General features: G+C 43.0%; 1 protein-coding gene across 13 annotated transcripts in view; it reads right to left on the bottom strand.

Annotated features, from left to right (window-relative positions):
- myo18ab (myosin XVIIIA b) overlaps positions 1–20011 on the bottom strand; it is a 256934-nt gene that overhangs the window by 63154 nt on the left and 173769 nt on the right. For all 13 annotated transcript variants that reach the window (XM_085965003.1, XM_085965000.1, XM_085965001.1 and 10 more), the window contains one exon: positions 17667–17732. In XM_085965003.1, coding sequence (XP_085821129.1) covers positions 17667–17732 — 66 coding nt within the window. The remainder of the gene's footprint in view (positions 1–17666; positions 17733–20011) is intronic.

Below are 20011 nucleotides of genomic sequence, written 5' to 3'. Positions count from 1 at the left end.
CCTCTGTCCTTCCTAGGATCCTACCATTCATTGTGTATTTCCTTGCCTTGTTAGTCCTCCCAAAATACATCACCTCACACTTTTCAGGGTTAAATTCCATTTGCCACTGTTCTGCCCATCTGACCAACCCGTCTATATCGTCCTGTAGCCTGAGGCTTCCCTCCTCGCTATTTACCACCACCAATTTTCGTGTCATCTGCGAACTTACTGATCATACCTCCTACATTCATATCTAAATCATTAATGTACACTACAAACAGCAAAGGACCCAGCACCGATCCCTGCGGTACACCACTGGACACAGGCTTCCAGTCACAAAAACAACCTTCGGCCATCACCCTCTGCCTCCTGCCACTAAGCCAACTTTGGATCCAATGTGCCAAATTGCCCTGGATCCCATGGGCTCTTACCTTCTTGACCAGTCTCCCATGCGGGACTTTGTCAAAAGCCTCACTGAAGTCCATGTAGACTACATCAACTGCACTACCCTCATCCACACACCTAGTCACCCCCTCAAAAAATTCAATCAAATTAGTTAGATATGATCTCCCCCTAACAAAGCCATGCTGATTATCCTCGATTAATCCTTGCCTCTCCAAGTGGAATCTAATTCTGTCCCTCAGAATTTTTTTTCCAATAATTTCCCTACCACTGATGTTAGGCTCACTGGCCTGTAATTCCCTGGTTTATCCCTACTACCCTTCTTGAATAATGGCACCTCCCCTGTGGCCAGAGAGGATCTGAAAATTTGTGTCAGAGCCCCTGCAATCTCCTCCCTTGCCTCACTGTGGGCTGAATTATGTTGGGAACTTATGTGTTTACACACTGTGGTACAGATGTTTGTGCATCACAAGGCACATACAGGCCATGAAAAGATCTATTTAACGCAGCTTAGACGGAGATATTCAAATTACAGCAGCTGGGGGAATTTAAATTCAGTTAATTAAATACATTTGAAATTATCAGAAAAACCCAAATGGTTCACCTTTAGGGATCTGCCATCCTTACCCGGTCTGGCCTATAGGTGACTCCAGACCCACAGCAATGTGGTTGACTCTTAACTACCCTTTGAAATGGCCTAGCAAGCCACTCAGTTGTACCAAACTGCTACGACAAAGTCAGCACTGTGAGAGCACCTTCACCACAAGGACTGTCGCGGTTCAAGGCGGCGGCTCACCACCACCACAAGAGCAATTAGGGCAATAAATGCCAGCCTTGCCAGTGATGCCCACATCCCGTGAATGAATAAAAAAAATTAGGAATGTGCTTGCACGGCCAAGTTCAAAATGATCTTTTCCTATCTGGAAGTCCCCACCTAAAAGTTCCATTATAAATTACATAGTACATAATGAAAGGAAAGTACTTAAGAAATGTTTAGCATGATTCCAGAATCAAGGTACCAGCCTTTGAATGCCTAATTATGAATGATCACCAGGAGTTGGGGCAACACATCAGTAGCAACGCATCAGCGACAAAGCATACAATCATCAGCACTATTGCTACCCACTGCAAGGCTGACACAATTTGCCTTGAAGAAACTCACATTGCAACAGATGAAGCTGGCTGCTAGTGATGGATCTGACTTGGTAATACACCCCAGTGTCATCCCCATAACATCTGTCTTTTTGTCCTTGGCCCCTGGAACACCTCTGCCTACATCAGGCCCTGGACTCTGCCATTCCCAGTTGCCAGATAACAAGAAACCAAACTCGCTTCATCCCTGCTTCAGCTTGGGCTTTGCGTTCCGCTCCTCCAGAACCCATTTTGTCCAACTGCTCAGTTCTCTGTCTCTCTACCTGACTGCTCTCCTCCCCATGCTTCAGTTCCTGGTTTCTACCATGGGTCCACTAGTATATATAAAACTAGCTGAAGTGCCCGGCGGTGCCGAGGCTTTTTCGAGGGCATGTTGTTGTTGGAAGAGAGAGAGAAAGCGATTGGGGGGGGGGGGGGGGGGGGGGGGCGGGGGGGAGAAGAGAGAGAGCGCGCGACTGGGGGGGAGGAAGAGAGAGAGCGACTGGGGGGTAGAGAGAGTGCGACTGGGGGGTAGAGAGCGCGCGACTGGGGGGAAGAGAGAGAGCGACTGGGGGGAAGAGAGAGAGCGACTGGGGGGAAGGGAGGGCGGGGGGGGAAGGGAGGGCAGGGGAAGGGAAGGGAAGGAAGGGGGGGAAAGGGGCGGGGGGGAAGGGAGGGGGGAAGGGAAGGGGAAGGGGGGCGGGGGGGGGGGACGGGAAGGGCGGGGGGCGGAAGGGGGGGGCGGGGGCCCAGGCCGAGAGCCCCGCTCTCCGAGCCCCGCCCCCCCCCCCCCCCCGGCCGAGCCCGATTGCGGCTCTGAGAGACGGCCGGCGGCCGAGCCCCGCCCCCCCCCCCGGCCGAGCCCGATTGCGGCTCTGAGAGACGGCCGGCGGCCGAGCCACGCCCCCCCCCGGCCGAGGCCGATTGCGGCTCTGAGAGATGGCCAGCGGCCGAGCCCCGCCCCCCCCCCCCCCGCCGAGCGCGGAACAGAGACGCCGCGTCTCACCTGCTCCTGCTGCGCGCGCACCCTGACCCTCGTGGCTGACGCCGTTGCCCTGGGTAACGTGACACGGCGGGGGGGGGGGGGGGGGGGGGGCGGTGGGGTGGTGGGTGAGGAGCTTAGCAGCAGCCCAGTTACCTAGCTCGGGCCTGGCTGGGCAAGAAAGGCCCAGGCTTTCAGGCCTAAGAAAAAAACGGGCAAAGGTAGGAAAAAGAATGTTCAGGTTAGATAAAATATTTACAAATGAGTGATTTATTTTAAAAGAATTTAATAAATTGAATTTTATTTTGCTGGAAATGTATATTTGAAAAGACGCAGAAAGCAGGAAAAAGAATGGAAGCAAGATGGCGGCTACTCACCTCGGTTCAGAACGATAAGGCCCGCCCACACACGCACCGATTGGTCGACCGTCAGGTCACCAAAGCGTAGGATTGGTCAATCGTCCCGTCACTCGACCGTAGGAGGGCCCGGCCGCACACGGCAGCAAGCCGCCGTACGATTGGTCGACCTCGAGGTCACTCTGTCGCTAATGAGCAGATAATGAGATGCTAATGAGCGGAATGTTGAAGGTTTTTGGGATACCGCGGGCGCGATTTTAGCCCGGCCGAAACGTAAATACGCTTAAAACCGTCTCGGAAGCGTAAGCTTTCTTTGGAGGTAACGCGCGCGTAGGTACGCCCTGTAACTTTCGAGCGCATAGCCCGCCAGACGCACACGCGATGAGACAGAATGACAGAATGACAGACTGAATGACAGAATGACAGACAGAAGTACCGATTTATATATATAGATATACAACTCAAATTTTATATAAAATTGTTCATCTGGTTCAGATTTCATAGCCAAGATTCAGACAAAATTTAATACTTTCTATGAAGAGGACAACAAAAGGGGCATTGACCATGAAATATGAACTTCGATGTTCTGAAAAGGTAGTCCTATATTCACTAACATGCACAAACACAGATTAGCTAAACTTGCATTAAAAAGAGGTGGATTTCCCCTCCTTGTGCTGAGCTATTCTTGTGGAACGATGCTAAATTTAAATTTTATTTTGCGCCAGTTCACTGTTTTGAAGGAGTCATAACTGTACCGCATTAACATATGAACAGTTAACACAAATGTCACAAGTGCATAACAGTTGACATCATTCCTTCTACCACTAGGGAAAAAGAAAATAATATACAAGTTGCAGAATCAGCAACTTACAAAATAAAAAATAACACTGGAGGAAAAATCTTTGACCTAGAATCAGCCACCAGAACACACAAGAATAAATTTAAAACATTTTCTATTATTTTTGACAATCAATTCCTCTCCCCCTTGCACAGTTTAAAAAATGAATTGCTCCTCTTGTTTTGCTCATCAGATTCCAGAAAATGAATGCAACAGGGAAAAATCAAAACACAGCAACACAAACAAATGTCCTTTTCCTAGTTTTCTCTCTCTTCTCACTTGTATTATCTTTTAGATTTTTTGAATGGCTTTTTGATGGCAATATTTATTTTGAGATATCTGCACAACATTCATGGTTCACCTGATCCTGATATATATCCTCTTATTTTTCATCCCATCTTGCAGTAAATTAACCAAACTCACCCTGCGTCTGCTATTCTTCCCAAATTGTTAACTTTTCTGTAAACTATATATTTAGATCTATGCATTATCTTTTTGCAAAAGTATTGTTTCTCGAACAGTTTTGGAATCTTCCATAATCTACAAAAATGGGTAAATGAAGTTGTATTATAATCATGCAATCAAATGATAAAAGCAACTGGATACAATGTATATACAAGAGTTGTATATAAAAGATTTGCAGATGACACTAAGTGGGGAGGCACAGTTAGGAGATGCAGATGGGAACAGGAACTTACAAAGGGGCATAGATAGAATAAGTGCGTGGGCAAAACTGTGTCAAATGGAGTTCAATGTGGGGTAGAGAGAGGTCGGTCACTTTCAATCCAAAGAAAGTCAAATCCAAGTATTTTCTAAATGGTGAGAAACGAGGAGGAGCAGAGAGATTTGGGTGTCTATGTATGTAAATCAGTAACAGCTAGTGGACAGGTACAAAAACCAACCAACAAGGTTAATGGAATGTTGGCCTTTATCTCAAGGGGAGCTGGAATACAAAGGGGAGGAAATGATGCTTCAGTTGTATATGTAAAAGACGGATAGCCAGGTGGTGAAGGATAGAATACTACAGCCTGGTCTTCAGTCACGTACAAGCCTTTATTTACAGAGACATACATTACATACAGAGTACCCTTTCCGAAACTGCTCCCATGTATATGGACACGAGTCCCCAATTAATACCCACCATCTGAATATAATTAACACCCAATTGAGATACACCACCTGAACACAATTAACAGTACAGCAGCTTGGTCAGACCCCACCTGGAGTACTGCGTTCAGTTCTGGGCACCACACCTCCGCAAGAATATATTGGCTTCAGAGGGGGAGCAGCGCAGATTCACCAAAATGACACCGGGGCTGAAAGGGTTAAATTATGAGGGCAGATTGCATAAACTTGGCTGTATTCCACTGAGTATAGAAGATTACGGAGTGATCTGATTGAGGTGTTTAAAATGTTAAAAGGATTTGATAAGGTAGGTAAAGAGAAACTATTTCCTCTGGTGGGGGAATCCAGAACGAGGGGGCATAATCTTAAAATTAGAGGCAGGTCATTCAGGAGTGAAATCAGGAAGCACTTCTTCACATGAAGGGTAGCAGAAATATGGAATTCTCTCGCCTAAAAGGCTGTGGATGCTGGGTCAATTGAAACTTTCACGACCGGAATCAATAGATTTTTTGTTAGGCAAGACTATCAAGGGATATGGAGCAAAGGCGGGTGAACGGAGTTGAGGTACAGATCAGCCATCTAATGTAATGGCAGAACAGACTCGAGGGGACTGAATGGTCTTCTCCTGTTTCTATGTTCCCATGGTCCTATATCACCGTTCAAAGTTATAACACAAATACATATGCTAGCCACAATAGATTTGGTTAACATTTGCGGGGAAAAACCAAGCTCTGGCAACACATCAATTTATTAAACATGAATAGTCTTTTCCAGCACTGAACTGAAAATAAAATCTGTTTCTGCAACTAGTCCATTGATTTAGTCTATTGATCTTTCTTGCTTTTGTCATTCAGAAGCTGTCTCGAATCATCTGAACAACATAATACTGCAACATGCTTCACCAGGTACTGCTTGGTATTGTAATCTCCGAGACCACACAGTTGTTAAGGCTATGCAATTTAGACAACAAAGTAGCACTTGAGACTCAGAACATTAAAAATAATTCTCAACTATTTGGTTTCAACAGATTTCAAACTACATCGTTAAAAATTCAGAGACAACAGAATACACCAAAAAACGTTAAAGAAACATTACCATCATGTCACCTTTTCTACTCGTATCAGAATTTCTGGATGGAAGGATCTATCTCCGTTAACAAAATCCAATGAATGTGCACTCTTGTCTGTATCCTCATAATACTCAGTGCTGAATAACTTTCCATGGGTTTATGCAGCAATGTTGTCTTTCCTCCTTAAATACTTATGCATTTAAAATTGGGTGAGTGGGATTGCTAGTAAAATAGCACTATTGTCATCAGCAGGATTTAAAAGGTCAAAAATCATAATAGATTAAAAACAAAGAATGTGAATGTTTTCCACCAAATAAAGTGCGACATTTTAAGCCCCACAGCAAACATTACTCTTTAAAGGGTCGGACCATCAACTATGGCAAGGGACATTACTTTGACACTAAAAGAAAGGCTGTGTTTAGTTAATCCTCCACAAAGACACCAAGATTTTTAGGCAGCAGATGTTTATTCATAAACAAGGGAGATGTATGTTATTTTTACAACTGGTCTGTTAAACATGTACTTCATATAGGTTTGATAAGTCTCCGAGACTTCTATGCCAATGGGGGTTATTTACCAGGCACAGGTATAAATTATAGTTTTTTTGGTAATTGAGGATATATAGTAATTATTAATACAAACTTTGTCATATATTTGTGTAGTTCAGAATATTTAACCCTGTAATTAAGCTCCTCAAAATCATTGGCAGTACAGGTAATTGGTACAATTTGCATTAAACTCATTTGAATGTTTGCCAGCAGGACGCCCCAATTTATTGTAACACATTTGCTAATTTAAATGACTTCAAATGACATTATAAACTTTTATTCAAAGAAATTTTAGGAGATTCGATGTCACCTTTCACATTGGTGTTCTGTTACAGTAATTATTTTGAATGAGTAGCATGGTTTTGGTAAGTGTTTTTATGTAAAGAAATCTATAACTGAAAACAACAATAAACTTGTAAAATAGCTGGAAGCAATACAAAGTGCAATTACATTACTAAGCCATGACGTTTTGGGGTAGATTTTCATCCCCCCCTCTCTCTGTCAGCAAAGCGAGGCCTCCGGCCACCTGATAGTTCTGATCTGAGGCCCGGTCCATTTTGAGGGTTGTGCCTCGCTAGCATAGGGCTGGTGGGCTGTGGTGGAAAAGAAGCGCCATGGGACAGCCTGCTGGCTCTGGACCACCACAATATCAAGCGGACCAGCTGGTCTCTGGGCCACCAGGTAGGTGGGTCGGGGAGAGCCCAGTGTGGCAGTAGCCTAGGTTGTAGTTGTGGAGCATGGAGGAACATTCTTGTTTCTCCCAGCCAACAAAAATTAAATTTAAAATTAATCGCTGGACTCCTCTTCGGCTAGACTGCCAGCTGATTCTGGGTGGAGATGTGCACAGTTCCACTCTGCCCAGTACTGTCCTAATATGGCAATCAGGGTTCTATGTACGTTATATGACCCTGATTTGAATATTAAAAAGGCATACTGCCCAACTTAGGCGGGCGTATTTGCCGACCAGCAGTAGGCCCTAGGGAAGATGGGGACGGCTACAAAGTCAGAGGGAATGAGGCAGTTAAATCATTCCTCACTATTCTTGGGCACTACAACTAGGTGGGAGGCCTCAATATCTCCCATATTACATCTGGAATCTGATCAAACATGTTACCAAAGTCCAGGTAGTTGTATTATAATAAATGAAGAGAGAGTTTTGTGATCAAAACCCCACTGTCATATATTTGCTAAATCAGATATATTTAATAGTATTCACCCAAGTTAGGCCATCAAGTCAAAAATTGTACTTCTGTTGTAGTATATATATTTTGTAAAAAGAGCTGATCTCCTTTTGAAGCTCTTGAGCCCTCAGTTACTCCAAGTCTTGAGCCAGTGTGAAAATCCACTTAAGCTCCTTTTTAATTGGAGAAAAAAGTTAAAACCTCTATCGGTATTACCCATACATGGAAGCAATGGCTCCCACTCACAAAACTGGTTGTCACAGAAATTTTCCAAATAACGTTCTTAGTCCAAATTATACAACACTACTTAACAGATCATATGGAGAATAAGAAAAGCAGCAGCACTTTTCACATCCTCAGAATGTGCAAGCGCTTTACAATGTTTGAATACTTTTGAAGGGCAATCACTGGTTATGTAGGCAAATGCAGCAACCAATTTCTGTTCAAGGTCCCACAAACAGTAAATCAACAAATGAATGAATGTGCAAACACAGAAGATGCAACACCTGCCCTTTTACCTCCTCCCTTCCCACTGTCCAGGGCTCCAAACACTCCTTCCAGGTGAAACAGCGATTTACTTGTACTTCTTGCAATCTAGTATACTGTATTCACTGCTCACGATGCGGTCTCCTCTACACTGGGGAGACCAAACGCAGATTGGGTGACCGCTTTGCGGAACACCTCCGTTCAGTCCGTAAGCGTGACCCCGAGCTTCCGGTCGCCTGTCACTTTAATTCTCCGCTCCACTCCCACTCTGACCTCTTTGTCCTCGGCCTCTTACACTGTTCTAACGAAGTACAACGTAAGCTCGAGGAACAGCACCTAATCTTTCGATTAGGCACTTTACAACCTTCTGGACTCAACATCGAGTTCAATAATTTCAGACCATAACCTCTGCCCCTATTTCATTTTCCACATGGCAGCTGTTGATTCTGCCATTCCTATTTACACCTCATCTAGACTCATCTTTTGTTTCTTAACTTGTCCCATTACCATCTCCTTTTGCCTTGCACCATCATCCCTTTTGTCTTTTAATCTCTCCTGCCTTCCATCCCATCACTAACCTTCCCTTTTGTTCTTTCCTCTCCTCCCCTTTCCCCACCTCTGCACGTGCTTAAAAATTTGTTACATCTCTAACTTCTTCCAGTTCTGACGAAGGGTCATCGACCTGAAACGATAACTCTGTTTCTCTCTCCACAGATGCTGCCTGACCTGCTGAGTATTTCCAGCACATACTGTTTTTATTTCTGATTTCCAGCATCTGCAGCATTTTGCTTTTGAATTAATGAATGTATTTGTCAAATATTTCAGCTTAGTATACAGAGTATGTTAGCCATAAGATGACGAGTACAGAACTACTTGCATCCTGTTTCTTGCTTAATGGAATTTGTACTATTGTGTAAATGACCAAGCACGGATATTATATATGCACATTAATATAGTGTTGCCTTTAAAATAGTACAGTAAAAATCTGCAAAACAATATTTTAAATACAAGAATATATACTACAGGTAGACTATCCCTTATCCGCACTTCCGAAATTCGAAAACCTCTGAAAACCGAATATTTTTTCGTGGAGCGTCTCTCGGTATTTCCAGTGTAAAAGCTTGAGCAGCTTGCACGGGAGTTTGCAGATTACTGCGTGCCCGTGTGCAACTTTGAGGAAACATTGCTGTTAACTATTTCTTTATAGTAATCTATTTACCTAGCCAGGTTTGCATCCATCACTAGTGGTGTAGTTGTAGGGTAAACCGGGAATCTCGTAAGATAAAAGGAGCTGCGAAGGGCTGGAACCGTGAGGTAAGTGCCTTTATTGCACTGCTTGTGGGCAAGGAGGAGCAGAAGTGTTTTCCTCAGGCTCAACAAGCTTCCCTACCCTCCCCACCCCCGAGAAGTCCGATTCGCCCCACCCTCGCGATGTCCGACTCCCCCCCCCCTGCGATGTCCTACTCCCCCCCCCTGCGATGTCCGACTCTCTCCACCGCGCACCCCCCCGCGCCCGCCTCTTGTCCATTTCATCCGTTCTGAAATCCGAAAAATTCCGAATTCCGAAACACAGCTGGTCCCAAGGGTTTCGGATAAAGGATCGTGCACCTGTATAATGTTAAGAATACTATCAATTTAACTGTCAGGATGTATTTGAAATATGTTCATTTTGAACGTATTCATTCTACAATTATGTTACATCAGCTTAATGCTTCAAGAAATTGATAAATTTTAATTTCTACATTTTCTAAACACCCAGAGTAATCAACATTATGCAAAATTATAATATTAAGCTATCATCTTTATTAACTGCATAATAAAATGACAATTGCAACTGTACAATCTCTTTGAATGTTTTCTAGTACAATATTGCAACATCAAAGTTATAATTTCAGTCAGAATTATTCTAAATATACTCAGAAAAGTCCAGTAAGCAACACTTTAAAAGTAGCAGTGATGTGAGTTTCTGCAATATAATTACTTTTATCGTATGCACTTCAACTTTATCACTATGTATAAAAACCTTTGTGAGCTTGCCATTAAATTTTAGAAAGATTGAATTACAGAACAGATTTTAAAAACTGCAGTTAATTCAATTTTACACTGATGTGCCTAAAAATGACTTCAGGGAAACTGATGTACCAGAATTTCTTGGAAAATATTCTGACTACTGAAATTGCAGACTCTAGATATTTTCACTATAGCAATACTGCAGTTGTTTGACTTGTATTACATCTGGCTCCATGTTTGTACTTCAGTTTTGCAGATAAGGTAACAAATTTAAAGAGAGATATGCTTGGCTGTTCTCATGCTTGCACCTTTCAACAATGATTTTCCACAATAGTTTTCTTGCTCAACAAAAGAATCTTTGTAACATGTTTAAAAAAAAAAGCTTTGTTGTAATTTTGTGCATACAAAAACAAAATGAATATTGAAACCACTGAAATGCCTTAAGAATTTTTTTTAAAATAAAAAGGAACCTGATTGGCATTCTTTTTCATGGAGATGGGGTTCTCTTTGAATAGATACTTACTGGTCTTAAATCCTTATGCAGTGTTCTGAGCACAGCATCAAAAAAAAACACAGGACAGAAGCCATAACAGCATGAAGATAACCCCTTTGATGTGTAGGTGCCTATTCTATCATCGTTGTTCTTCATGTATTGCGCCTAGAGGATGGCCTTCCAGAAATAATCAATGCTTGAGGAAGTCCTTAAACAGATGTCGTATGAATTAGATTTATGATATAAAGATAAACTTCATGGACTGTAATCTTGCCTAATAGTAATGGAAAAGGCATTTAAAGCCAGGTGACCTTGCAAGACCAAAACAAACAGACTTGAAAATCACAGAGAATTAAAGGTTCAATAACATCCTTTTCAGCAAATAATCAATTGTCTTAGCTTTCGGGGGGGTGCGGGGGGGGGGGGGGGGAAACATAGAGGATAAAATTGTGCGAAGTGTGAAGCAGAAAGATCAATAAAATTTACGCACAGTGCTTTCAACAATATAAGTTGTTTTGTGTAAAAATTATTCTTGTGATATCATTCTCCCACCCACATTGGTTTGCTTTCACTTTTTTTTTAGAAACATAGAAGATAGGAGCAGGAGTAGGCCATTCGGCCCTTCGAGCCTGCTCCGCCATTCAACGAGATCATGGCTGATCATCCAAATTCAGTACCCTGTCCCTGCCTTCTCCCCATATCCCTTGATCCCTTTAGCCTTAAGAAATATATCCAACTCCTTCTCGAATATATTTAATGAATTGGCCTCCACTGCCTTCTGTGGTAGAGAATTCCACATGTTCACCACTCTCTGGGTGAAGAAATTCCTCCTCATTTCAGTCCTAAATGGTTTACCCCTTATCCTTAGACTATGACCCCTGGTTCTGGACGCACCGGCCATAATAAACATCCTTCCTGCATCTAGTCTGTCCAGGCCTGACAGAATTTTATAAGTTTCGATGAGATCCCCTCTCAATCTTCTAAACTCCAGTGAGTATAATCCCAATCGACACAATCTCTCCTCATACGTCATTCCTGCCATCCCAGGTATCAGCCTGGTGAATCTTCGCTGCACTCCTTCCATGGCAAGCACGTCCTTCCTCAGGTAAGGCGACCAAAACTGCACACAATACTCAAGGTGCGGTCTCACCAAGGCCCTGTACAACTGTAGCAAGACATCCTTGTTCCTGTACTCGAACCCTCTTGCTACGAAGGCCAACATACCATTTGCCTTCTTAACCGCCTGCTGCACCTGCATGCTTACCTTCAGCGACTGGTGCACAAGAACACCCAGGTCTCTTTGCACTTCCCCTTCTCCCAATCTATTGCCATTCAAATAATAATCTGCCTTCCTGTTTTTGCCAGCAAAGTGGATAACCTCACATTTATCCACATTATAGTGCATTTGCCATGTTTCTGCCCAATCACCCAACCTGTCCAAATCATACTGGAGTTTCACGACATCCTCCTCACAGCATACCCTCCCGCCCAGCTTTGTGTCGTCTGCAAATTTGGAGATATTACATCCAATTCCCTCGTCCAGATCATTAATATATATTGTGAACAGCTGGGGTCCTGGGACCGATCCTTGCGGTACCCCACTAGTCACTGCCTGCCACTCGGAAAACAACCCGTTTATTCCAACTCTTTGCTTTCTGCCCGCCAACCAGTTCTCTATCCAAGTCAATACCTTGCCCCCAATCCCATGTGCCTTAATTTTGCACGCTAATCTCTTATGCGGGACCTTATCGAAAGCCTTCTGAAAGTCCAAATACACCACATCCACTGGTTCTCCCTTATCTATTTTACCAGTTACATCCTCAAAAAATTCCAGTAGATTAGTCAAGCATGATTTACCTTTTGTAAATCCATGTTGACTTTGTCCGATCCTGTCACTGCTTACCAAGTGCTCTGCTATTACATCTTTTATAATAGATTCTAGCATTTTCCCCACTACCGATGTCAGGCTTACCGGTCTATAATTCCCCGCTTTTTCTCGACCACCTTTTTTGAATAGTGGGGTAACATTAGCTACCCTCCAATTCATGGGTACTGTTCCAGAGTCTATCGAGTTCTGGAAGATGACCAGCAATGCATCTACTATTTCTAGGGCCACTTCCTTAAGTACCCTGGGATGTAGATTATCAGGCCCTGGGGATTTATCGGCCTTTAGTCCCATCAATTTTCCTAACACCATTTCCCTACAAATACTGATTTCTTTCAGTTCCACCCTTTCATCAGGCCCTATGTTCCCCGGCATCTCTGGGAGGTTATTTGTGTCCTCCTTTGTGAAGACAGAACCAAAGTATGAATTTAGTTGGTCTGCCATTTCTTTGTTCCCCATTATAAATTCCCCTGATTCTGACTGTAAGGGACCTACGCTTGACTTCACCAATCTTTTTCTCTTCACATATCTATAAAAGCTTTTACAGTCAGTTTTTATGTTCCCTGCAAGCTTACTCTCATATTCTATTTTCCCTTTCTTAATTAATCCCTTTGTCCTCCTTTGCTGCATGGAGGAAGAGTCTATGACCACTAAGCAAATTCAGGGTTTGGCTAGTTCACTATTAATTTTCCCCAACCCCACAACCCCCGAAAAAAAAAACACAAGCATAACTGCATATACAGAATGTCACAAAGTCAACAGTAAATACAATAGCACTTTGAAACAACAACTTGTATTTATATAGCACCTTTAACGTAGTAAAACGTCCCAAGACGCTGCACAGGAGTATTTTAAGACAAAAAATTTGACACCGAGCCACATAAGGATAAATTAGGACAGGTGACCAAAAGCTTGGTCAAAGAGGTAGGTTTTAAGGAGCGTCTTAAAGGAGGAAAGAGAGGTAGAGAGGCGAAGAGGTTTAGGCAGGGAATTCCAGAGCTTGGGGCCTAGGCAACAGAAGGCACGGCCACCAATGGTTGAGCGATTATAATTAGGGATCCTCAAGAAGGCAGAATTAGAGGAGCGCAGATATCACGGCGGGGGGGGGGGGGGTGGGGGGCGTTGTGGGGTTGAAAGGGATTACAGAGTTAGGGAGGGGCAAGACCACGGAGGGATTTGAAAACAGGGATGCAAATTTTGAAATCGAGGTGCTGCTTAACCGGGAGCCAATGTAGGTCAGCGGGCACAGGGGTGATGGGTGAATGGGACTTGGTGCGAGTTAGGACACGGGCAGCAGAGTTTTGGATCACCTCAAGTTTACGTAGGCTAGAATGTGGGAAGCCAGCCAGGAATGCATTGGAATAGTCAAGTCCAGAGGTAACGCTATGTCAGACGGGGTCAGGGGGGGCCTACCTGCGGCCGGGGCGGTGCTAATTAAAGGGAAGGCGCCGGGCGGCCATTTTTGTTGCTGGCTGCCTGCCAGTACCTGCCCGCTTTGCCATCCCCGGCTTTCTGAGCAGCACCCCCCCCCGCCACGGCGTGCTGGCTGCACTCCGTGAGCCCGGCACTTCTCTTGAGTGCCGGGTTCTTTTGCCGGCACGCTGATCCCTGGTGGCCCAGCTGGGCCCCGGGTCATGCTGCGCTAGGCCCCTTCCCTTTAATAAGGTAAGGAAGGCCTGCAGTACTGCGACATGTAGCGCCGCGATATTCACTCGTAGCGCCCCAAGAGGGAGGCAGGGCGCTTCCAGTAGCATCCTGCCTCCCTCTTGGGCCACTACCGGTGAATTACAGGCGAGAGGGCACTAACTTTTTCTAAAAGTAGCGCCCCGGCAAAGTTAGCGCCCCAAAGGGGGTGCAACCCAATTTTCCCCCCAAAAAATATTGTCTACTGGTGGAAACGGAGGATAAAGTGGATGGGCTTGTGCAGAGAGTGGGAAAAGTGCTGGTGTTGTAGTCCACATGGGAATTCATGACATAGGAAATAGCAACAAGCACAAAGGAAGCTATAGGATCGTCAAAATAATGGATGAAACCACTTAGGACGAAGCAGGAATGGTATTGTTACTCAAGAAATTTGCCTCAGTTTTTACAGAGTAAGATGATAATAGGATTATCGCTGTACCTGAGGAAGATGTGGAAGAATCACTACTGGAGATAAATAATCAAAAGGAAATTGTAATGAAAAAGTTAATGTGACTAAGTGGAAGTCACCAGGCCCACAAGGTATGCATCCAGAATATTGAGGCATGTTTGAGAGGAGATAGCAGAGGCATTGACCATATATTTTCCAAAAATATTCTTGAAATGGGAATTGTGGTAAAGGACTAGAAGGTAATGCTACATTCATAATATGGGATAACATTGGCGAACATCTGGAAAGACATGGGTAAATCAGGGGCAGTCAATATGAATTTATAAGGACAGGTCATGCTTATTTAATTCAACTGAATTTTTTGACAAAAATCAGAGTGTATAGATAAAGGGAATGCAGTGGATGTTGTACATACATTTTCAGAAGGTATCTGATAAAGTACCACACAGTAGATTTGTTGCAAAAATAAAGCTACCTGGAACTAAAGGGAATCTGACCACATGGATAGACAGATGTCTAGGGGACAGAAAGCAAAGTAGGGGTAAATTAATGTTTTCCTATTTAGCGTGACATGGGAAGTGGCATGCTCTGGCTACAATCAGATAGGCAAAATGATTCTAAAGGAAATATTATAGGAATATACTAAATTATACTTTTAACCTTTGGTTCCAAATGGTTATGTGGCAAAGAGCTGTAGGCCTAGAAGCTAATTCGTTGGACGTGAAGCACTTTGGTACATCCTCAGGATGCGAGAGAAGGTGCTGCATAAATGCAAGTTCACGTTCTCTCTTTCTCTTTCAATGGCTAATTATCTCTGTCTTTGGCTGTATTAATCCCTTGTTTCAAAGAACAGTTACCAACTAAACATTCTAAAGGTTTCACTAATATCTACTGCTACTACATGCCTAATTCTTCTAATTCAGGTGATAAATCATTCAGTATTAGCCAATACTGTTCATTATGCCAACTTCAAAATCATTTAATCTGTACTGACCTTTTAAAAATAGAGCTAGATTTTTGAGACTAGCAAAAGTACTCAATTAAAGCTCGACTGAGCCAGAGTAAAAACCATTTCACTTTTATGCAATTCTACTCAGCACTAGAATAATCCAGCAATTTAGAACTGTACTAAAACCTAACCTGACCAATTGACTTCAAATATTTATATGATGAAGCAATTCAATACTACCTGCTAGATACAAAATAAAACTAAATTCAGTCTTAACTATAATCAGAGTCAATGCAGTACAGAGTTGCAAACTTATAATGTTTGATTAAGAGATACTTTAGTATATATCAACTCATAAAACGGTGAAAAGAAAAATTCCAAATGCTGGAAATCTTTTTTTAAAAAAAAACAGCAAGCAAGTCAGTCAGCATCTTAAGAGACAGAAAAAAGGATGTTAAGATTTCAGGTGGGATCTCTCAGACTATGGGCCATATTTTGCGATCCTTACGGGTGTGTAAGAGGGGCTGTGCAAGTTCTGGGTTTAGGCAGGCAATCCTCCACATCCCTGGGAGATGGGCCTCTGCGGGTGGAGAGTTGCGCTATTTGCCCAACTTCCACCCGCTGAATGCCCATGAAATTCTTATGCCTGGTAAGCCCTGCTTTTACCAGCATAAGAGTTTTTTTTTTTTTTTAAATAGAAAAATTAAATTTTTCACTCATTTATACAGTAAAAACCCTGTCCAATAAGTTAAGTTTATTTTTAGCCCCGTTAAAACATATAGGCCTAGAAATTCGGTGGGCTGTGCCACCAGTTAGCACCTAAAGAGGGCACTCAGTGGCTTTAGCGCCACTGGCCACGCCTCCTGCGGAATTTAGCGGGGCGATAATGGCGGCGTTAGCCTGTAGCGCTGCGCCGCCACCGATGACGTCATCGGTGTGTGCAGTGCCCTGCTACCGCCCCGATTGCGATATTGGGTTGCGCCCCACCCCCCCGTAGCGCCGGTCGTAAATCGCGACCGGTTCAGGGGGGCCTACCTGTGGCGGTAGTGGCGCAAATTAAAGGGGAGGTGCGGGGCAGCCATTTTTTCGGTGGCCGCCTGCCAGCACCTCCTCGCGCCGCCCTCCTGATCCCCCCCCCCCCCCCCAGGCAGTGCCGGCTGTGTCCCGAGAGCCCGGCACTTCTCCTCGGTGCCGGGCTCTTTCGCCAGAACTCGCGATCTCCGATCGCGCTGGTGCAGGCCCCTCCCCTTTAAGAAGGGGAGGAAGGCCTGCAGTACCACAGCGTGCCGTGCCACAGCGTGTGGTGCTGCGGCACGTTGCGCTGCGATATTCAGTTTGAGCGCCCCAAGCGGGACGCGGGGTGCCTCGAGCAGCGCCGCGCGTCCCTCTTGGGGCGCTGAAACTGAATATCGGGCTGGCGCTCCCGGCTCCTTCCAGGGCGGGACTTCCGGCGCCCAGGCGAGCTTGGCACCCCAAACGCGGCGCCACCGAATTTTTAGCCCATAATTTTTTCTCCAAAATATTACATTTTTGTTTAAAATATTTAATTAATGGTATTTTAATTAATTTTAAATACGTAATTTATTTATTTATTTCATGTGTTCGTGTATTTTTTAAGTGATTCCCATTCATACTTATAGGAGTTCCCAAAAGTATGAATGGGGATTCCCTTCTTTTATTGGTTGGGCCGATCCACGTGATCCCAGGGGCGCTTGGGAACTGCATGCGCCCCTGGGATACGTGGGCCTCTGCCCATGCGTACCCGGAGGGGCCCAGGATCGCAAGTTTCCATACCTCCCGGGCCACCAGGTAAATGCGTAGATTTTCTTTGACAGGTCGGAGGCATCCGGGAAGCCTCCAATCGCAAATTTTGGGCCTATGTTAATTTCTCTCTATACACCGACAGACCTGCTGTGTATTTACAGTATTTTCTATTTTTATTTCAACTCTTAAAAGTACCCAATTATACCACTTGTTTTGCTAACCATAAAGTGTTGACCATGTTTATTTAGCAAGACAGGGGTTAAGAAATGACGTTGGTTTTTTGCTCCTGAGAGACAAACAGATAATAGGCACACTTGCAGGCTACTTATCTAGCTTATCTGCTCAGACTACATATTTTAGAAATCATATTATTTACCCGACTAATGCCCATGTGGTAACTGCTCTTCTCCAAATCCAGCGACTCCAGAAGCTCTTCTACTGCCTAAAAGTGAAAAAGAAACATTTATTGTAAATATCAAGGGTAAATTAGATGACATTTAAATTTTATTTTTCCAAATTTACCCTTTTTATGTTGTATATATTCTCTAAAACAAGTCATTTCCCGGTCAGAATTTTACTGTAAGGACACAGTGAATAAACAATATGGTTTCAGGAAAAAAAATTGGCTATTTGAACATTTTTGCCTTTTTTTGCTCAAGTCATGCACCAACTATGACCAAAAGTGTGGCTGCGGAGCCCTCAAACAGCTTGACTTTGGAGATGCATGAAAAACAGATTATTCTGCCTCCAATTCTCATGGGGGTTCCACTATCTACACCCCCATCTTTTCATCAGCACCAGCTATAATATGACTACTAATCTATGTTGACCGCATTTAGTTTCAAAAACATATTTAATTGGATAATAGAAGTGAACTAAACGAGTTTTGACAGAGCAACAATGTATCAACAGCAAATTATATCATTTGATTCCTACTTTAAAAAATTATTTAAAAACCTAGCCATTAATTATAAATTTAGCAAGTTTATAATTCTCATTGATGCTTTGGATAGAGTACATAGTAATATTCACATTATATATTTACATTTTTGAGGTTTCACTTAATTTTGTTGCCTATATCTCTGCACAACACACTCAAAATGCACAACAGCAAGAACCAATACATCAGAACTGGTTTCAGTAAGAAAGATGACAGTACTGCTAAATAATCACTTTAAATAGTCCATGCACAAACACATATTTCAAACTAAGCTAATACATAATTTTCCATTACTAGTAAACAAACAGTTAAACGTGTGCTTACAGTTGAAACATTTCAACTCTAATGCCTCCATGTGAAAAAGACAATTGCAGTGGCTTGGATCAAACAGTGGGAATGCCTGAAGCTCCTGTATGCCACACTTAGTTTGCCTCTCAGAAGTTGTTTGTGATAGTTTTCCAATGTTATACTTTAAACAGAGAATCCAAACGCTGCACACTAAAGAGGCTTCTGTGTTCATTAGTTGCCACAGTGATCAGTTCACTACACAGCGAGTACTGCCTTATATGGAGGATACCTTTTGTGTATCATTTTTCACTGGCATGGTTTGCTTGCAGTTTCAAAAACAATCTTCCACAGATAGTTAACATGCCAATAAATACTGCACCACATGGAGCATTGTTGGTGACCCCTCCCACCCCCACCCTCAGCTGTTCTAACAATTTTGATTAAAATATTTTGTTTTAACTAAGTGGTGAGATGCTGTGATTTAATCGCCTTATGCAACGGAATATAGTAAATTAAAAGTCAGCCAGTAACTACTGTTAATTGAATTCCTCAGTTTTTATCCAGAACAGAAGCAACAGAGTTCAACTGCAATCAATTTTCAATTGTTTACCTAACTTATAGAAAACAATTACATTTACTAAATGCACACAGTTGTTGTTATAGCATTACACTTGTTTTTTTCCTCCCTGGGTCATGTAACACAAATACATGCGCTCCTGTGACAACAAAAAATGAACATGTACAGTTTCAGCCCCGTAGCAATCCTGTACACTTTGGGTCAGGATGAGGCAAATGTGATGCTCCAAGAAAATTCATGCAACTGAAGGCATTAAATTAACTGCCTACGCATGGCTCGACTTTTGATTTACAGGTGAAATACAAAGGAGACTTGGGTCAGCTGCTTGTACTAGCCTGATGTCCGAGTAGCTCGGGATTCACAACATTCCAAGCAGGATGAGCGATTTTGCTCTAGGCCATTAATCCATTTGTTTTCTTAGAAGTCTTTACATCGCCACTGCAAAATTTATTTTTGTGCAATTATGCTATCATGTAAATGGAGTAGAAGTTACTAGTTTGGGTTAACCCATAGAGTGCTACAACTATTTCTGCATATCAAAATCAGAGAAATCTGTAAACAATTTTGAGACCTCTGCTAACCAACATTTTGCTTCAACATTTATTTTCTAATTACTGAGACTTTGGTCGTAAACCTCAAAAACAGTGCTTTGAGATAAGTGATTGCAGCCCTTTTTACAAATTTTCAACTAATATTTTCATTTGGCCATCAAGTAATAAGATCAGTTGCAGCAAATTTCAAATTCTCTTGAGCTAATTTAGCAACTTGAGTAACTTTGTAAATTTGTTCAATGTTCTCTATGCTTCTAATGACTGACATAAATTACATTTTTCAGTTTATTTTGAACAATCTTAATGTTGACTTTTTAAATTCTTCCATATTTTCTCATCTCTTAATTTTTCCTATCACATTTTCA

The sequence above is a fragment of the Somniosus microcephalus genome, chromosome 22 (genome assembly GCF_052327205.1).
Source record: "Somniosus microcephalus isolate GS21.2 chromosome 22, FLI_Smic_1.0, whole genome shotgun sequence".
Classification (NCBI taxonomy): domain Eukaryota; kingdom Metazoa; phylum Chordata; class Chondrichthyes; order Squaliformes; family Somniosidae; genus Somniosus; species Somniosus microcephalus.
This window is presented reverse-complemented; position numbering and strand designations above follow the sequence as displayed.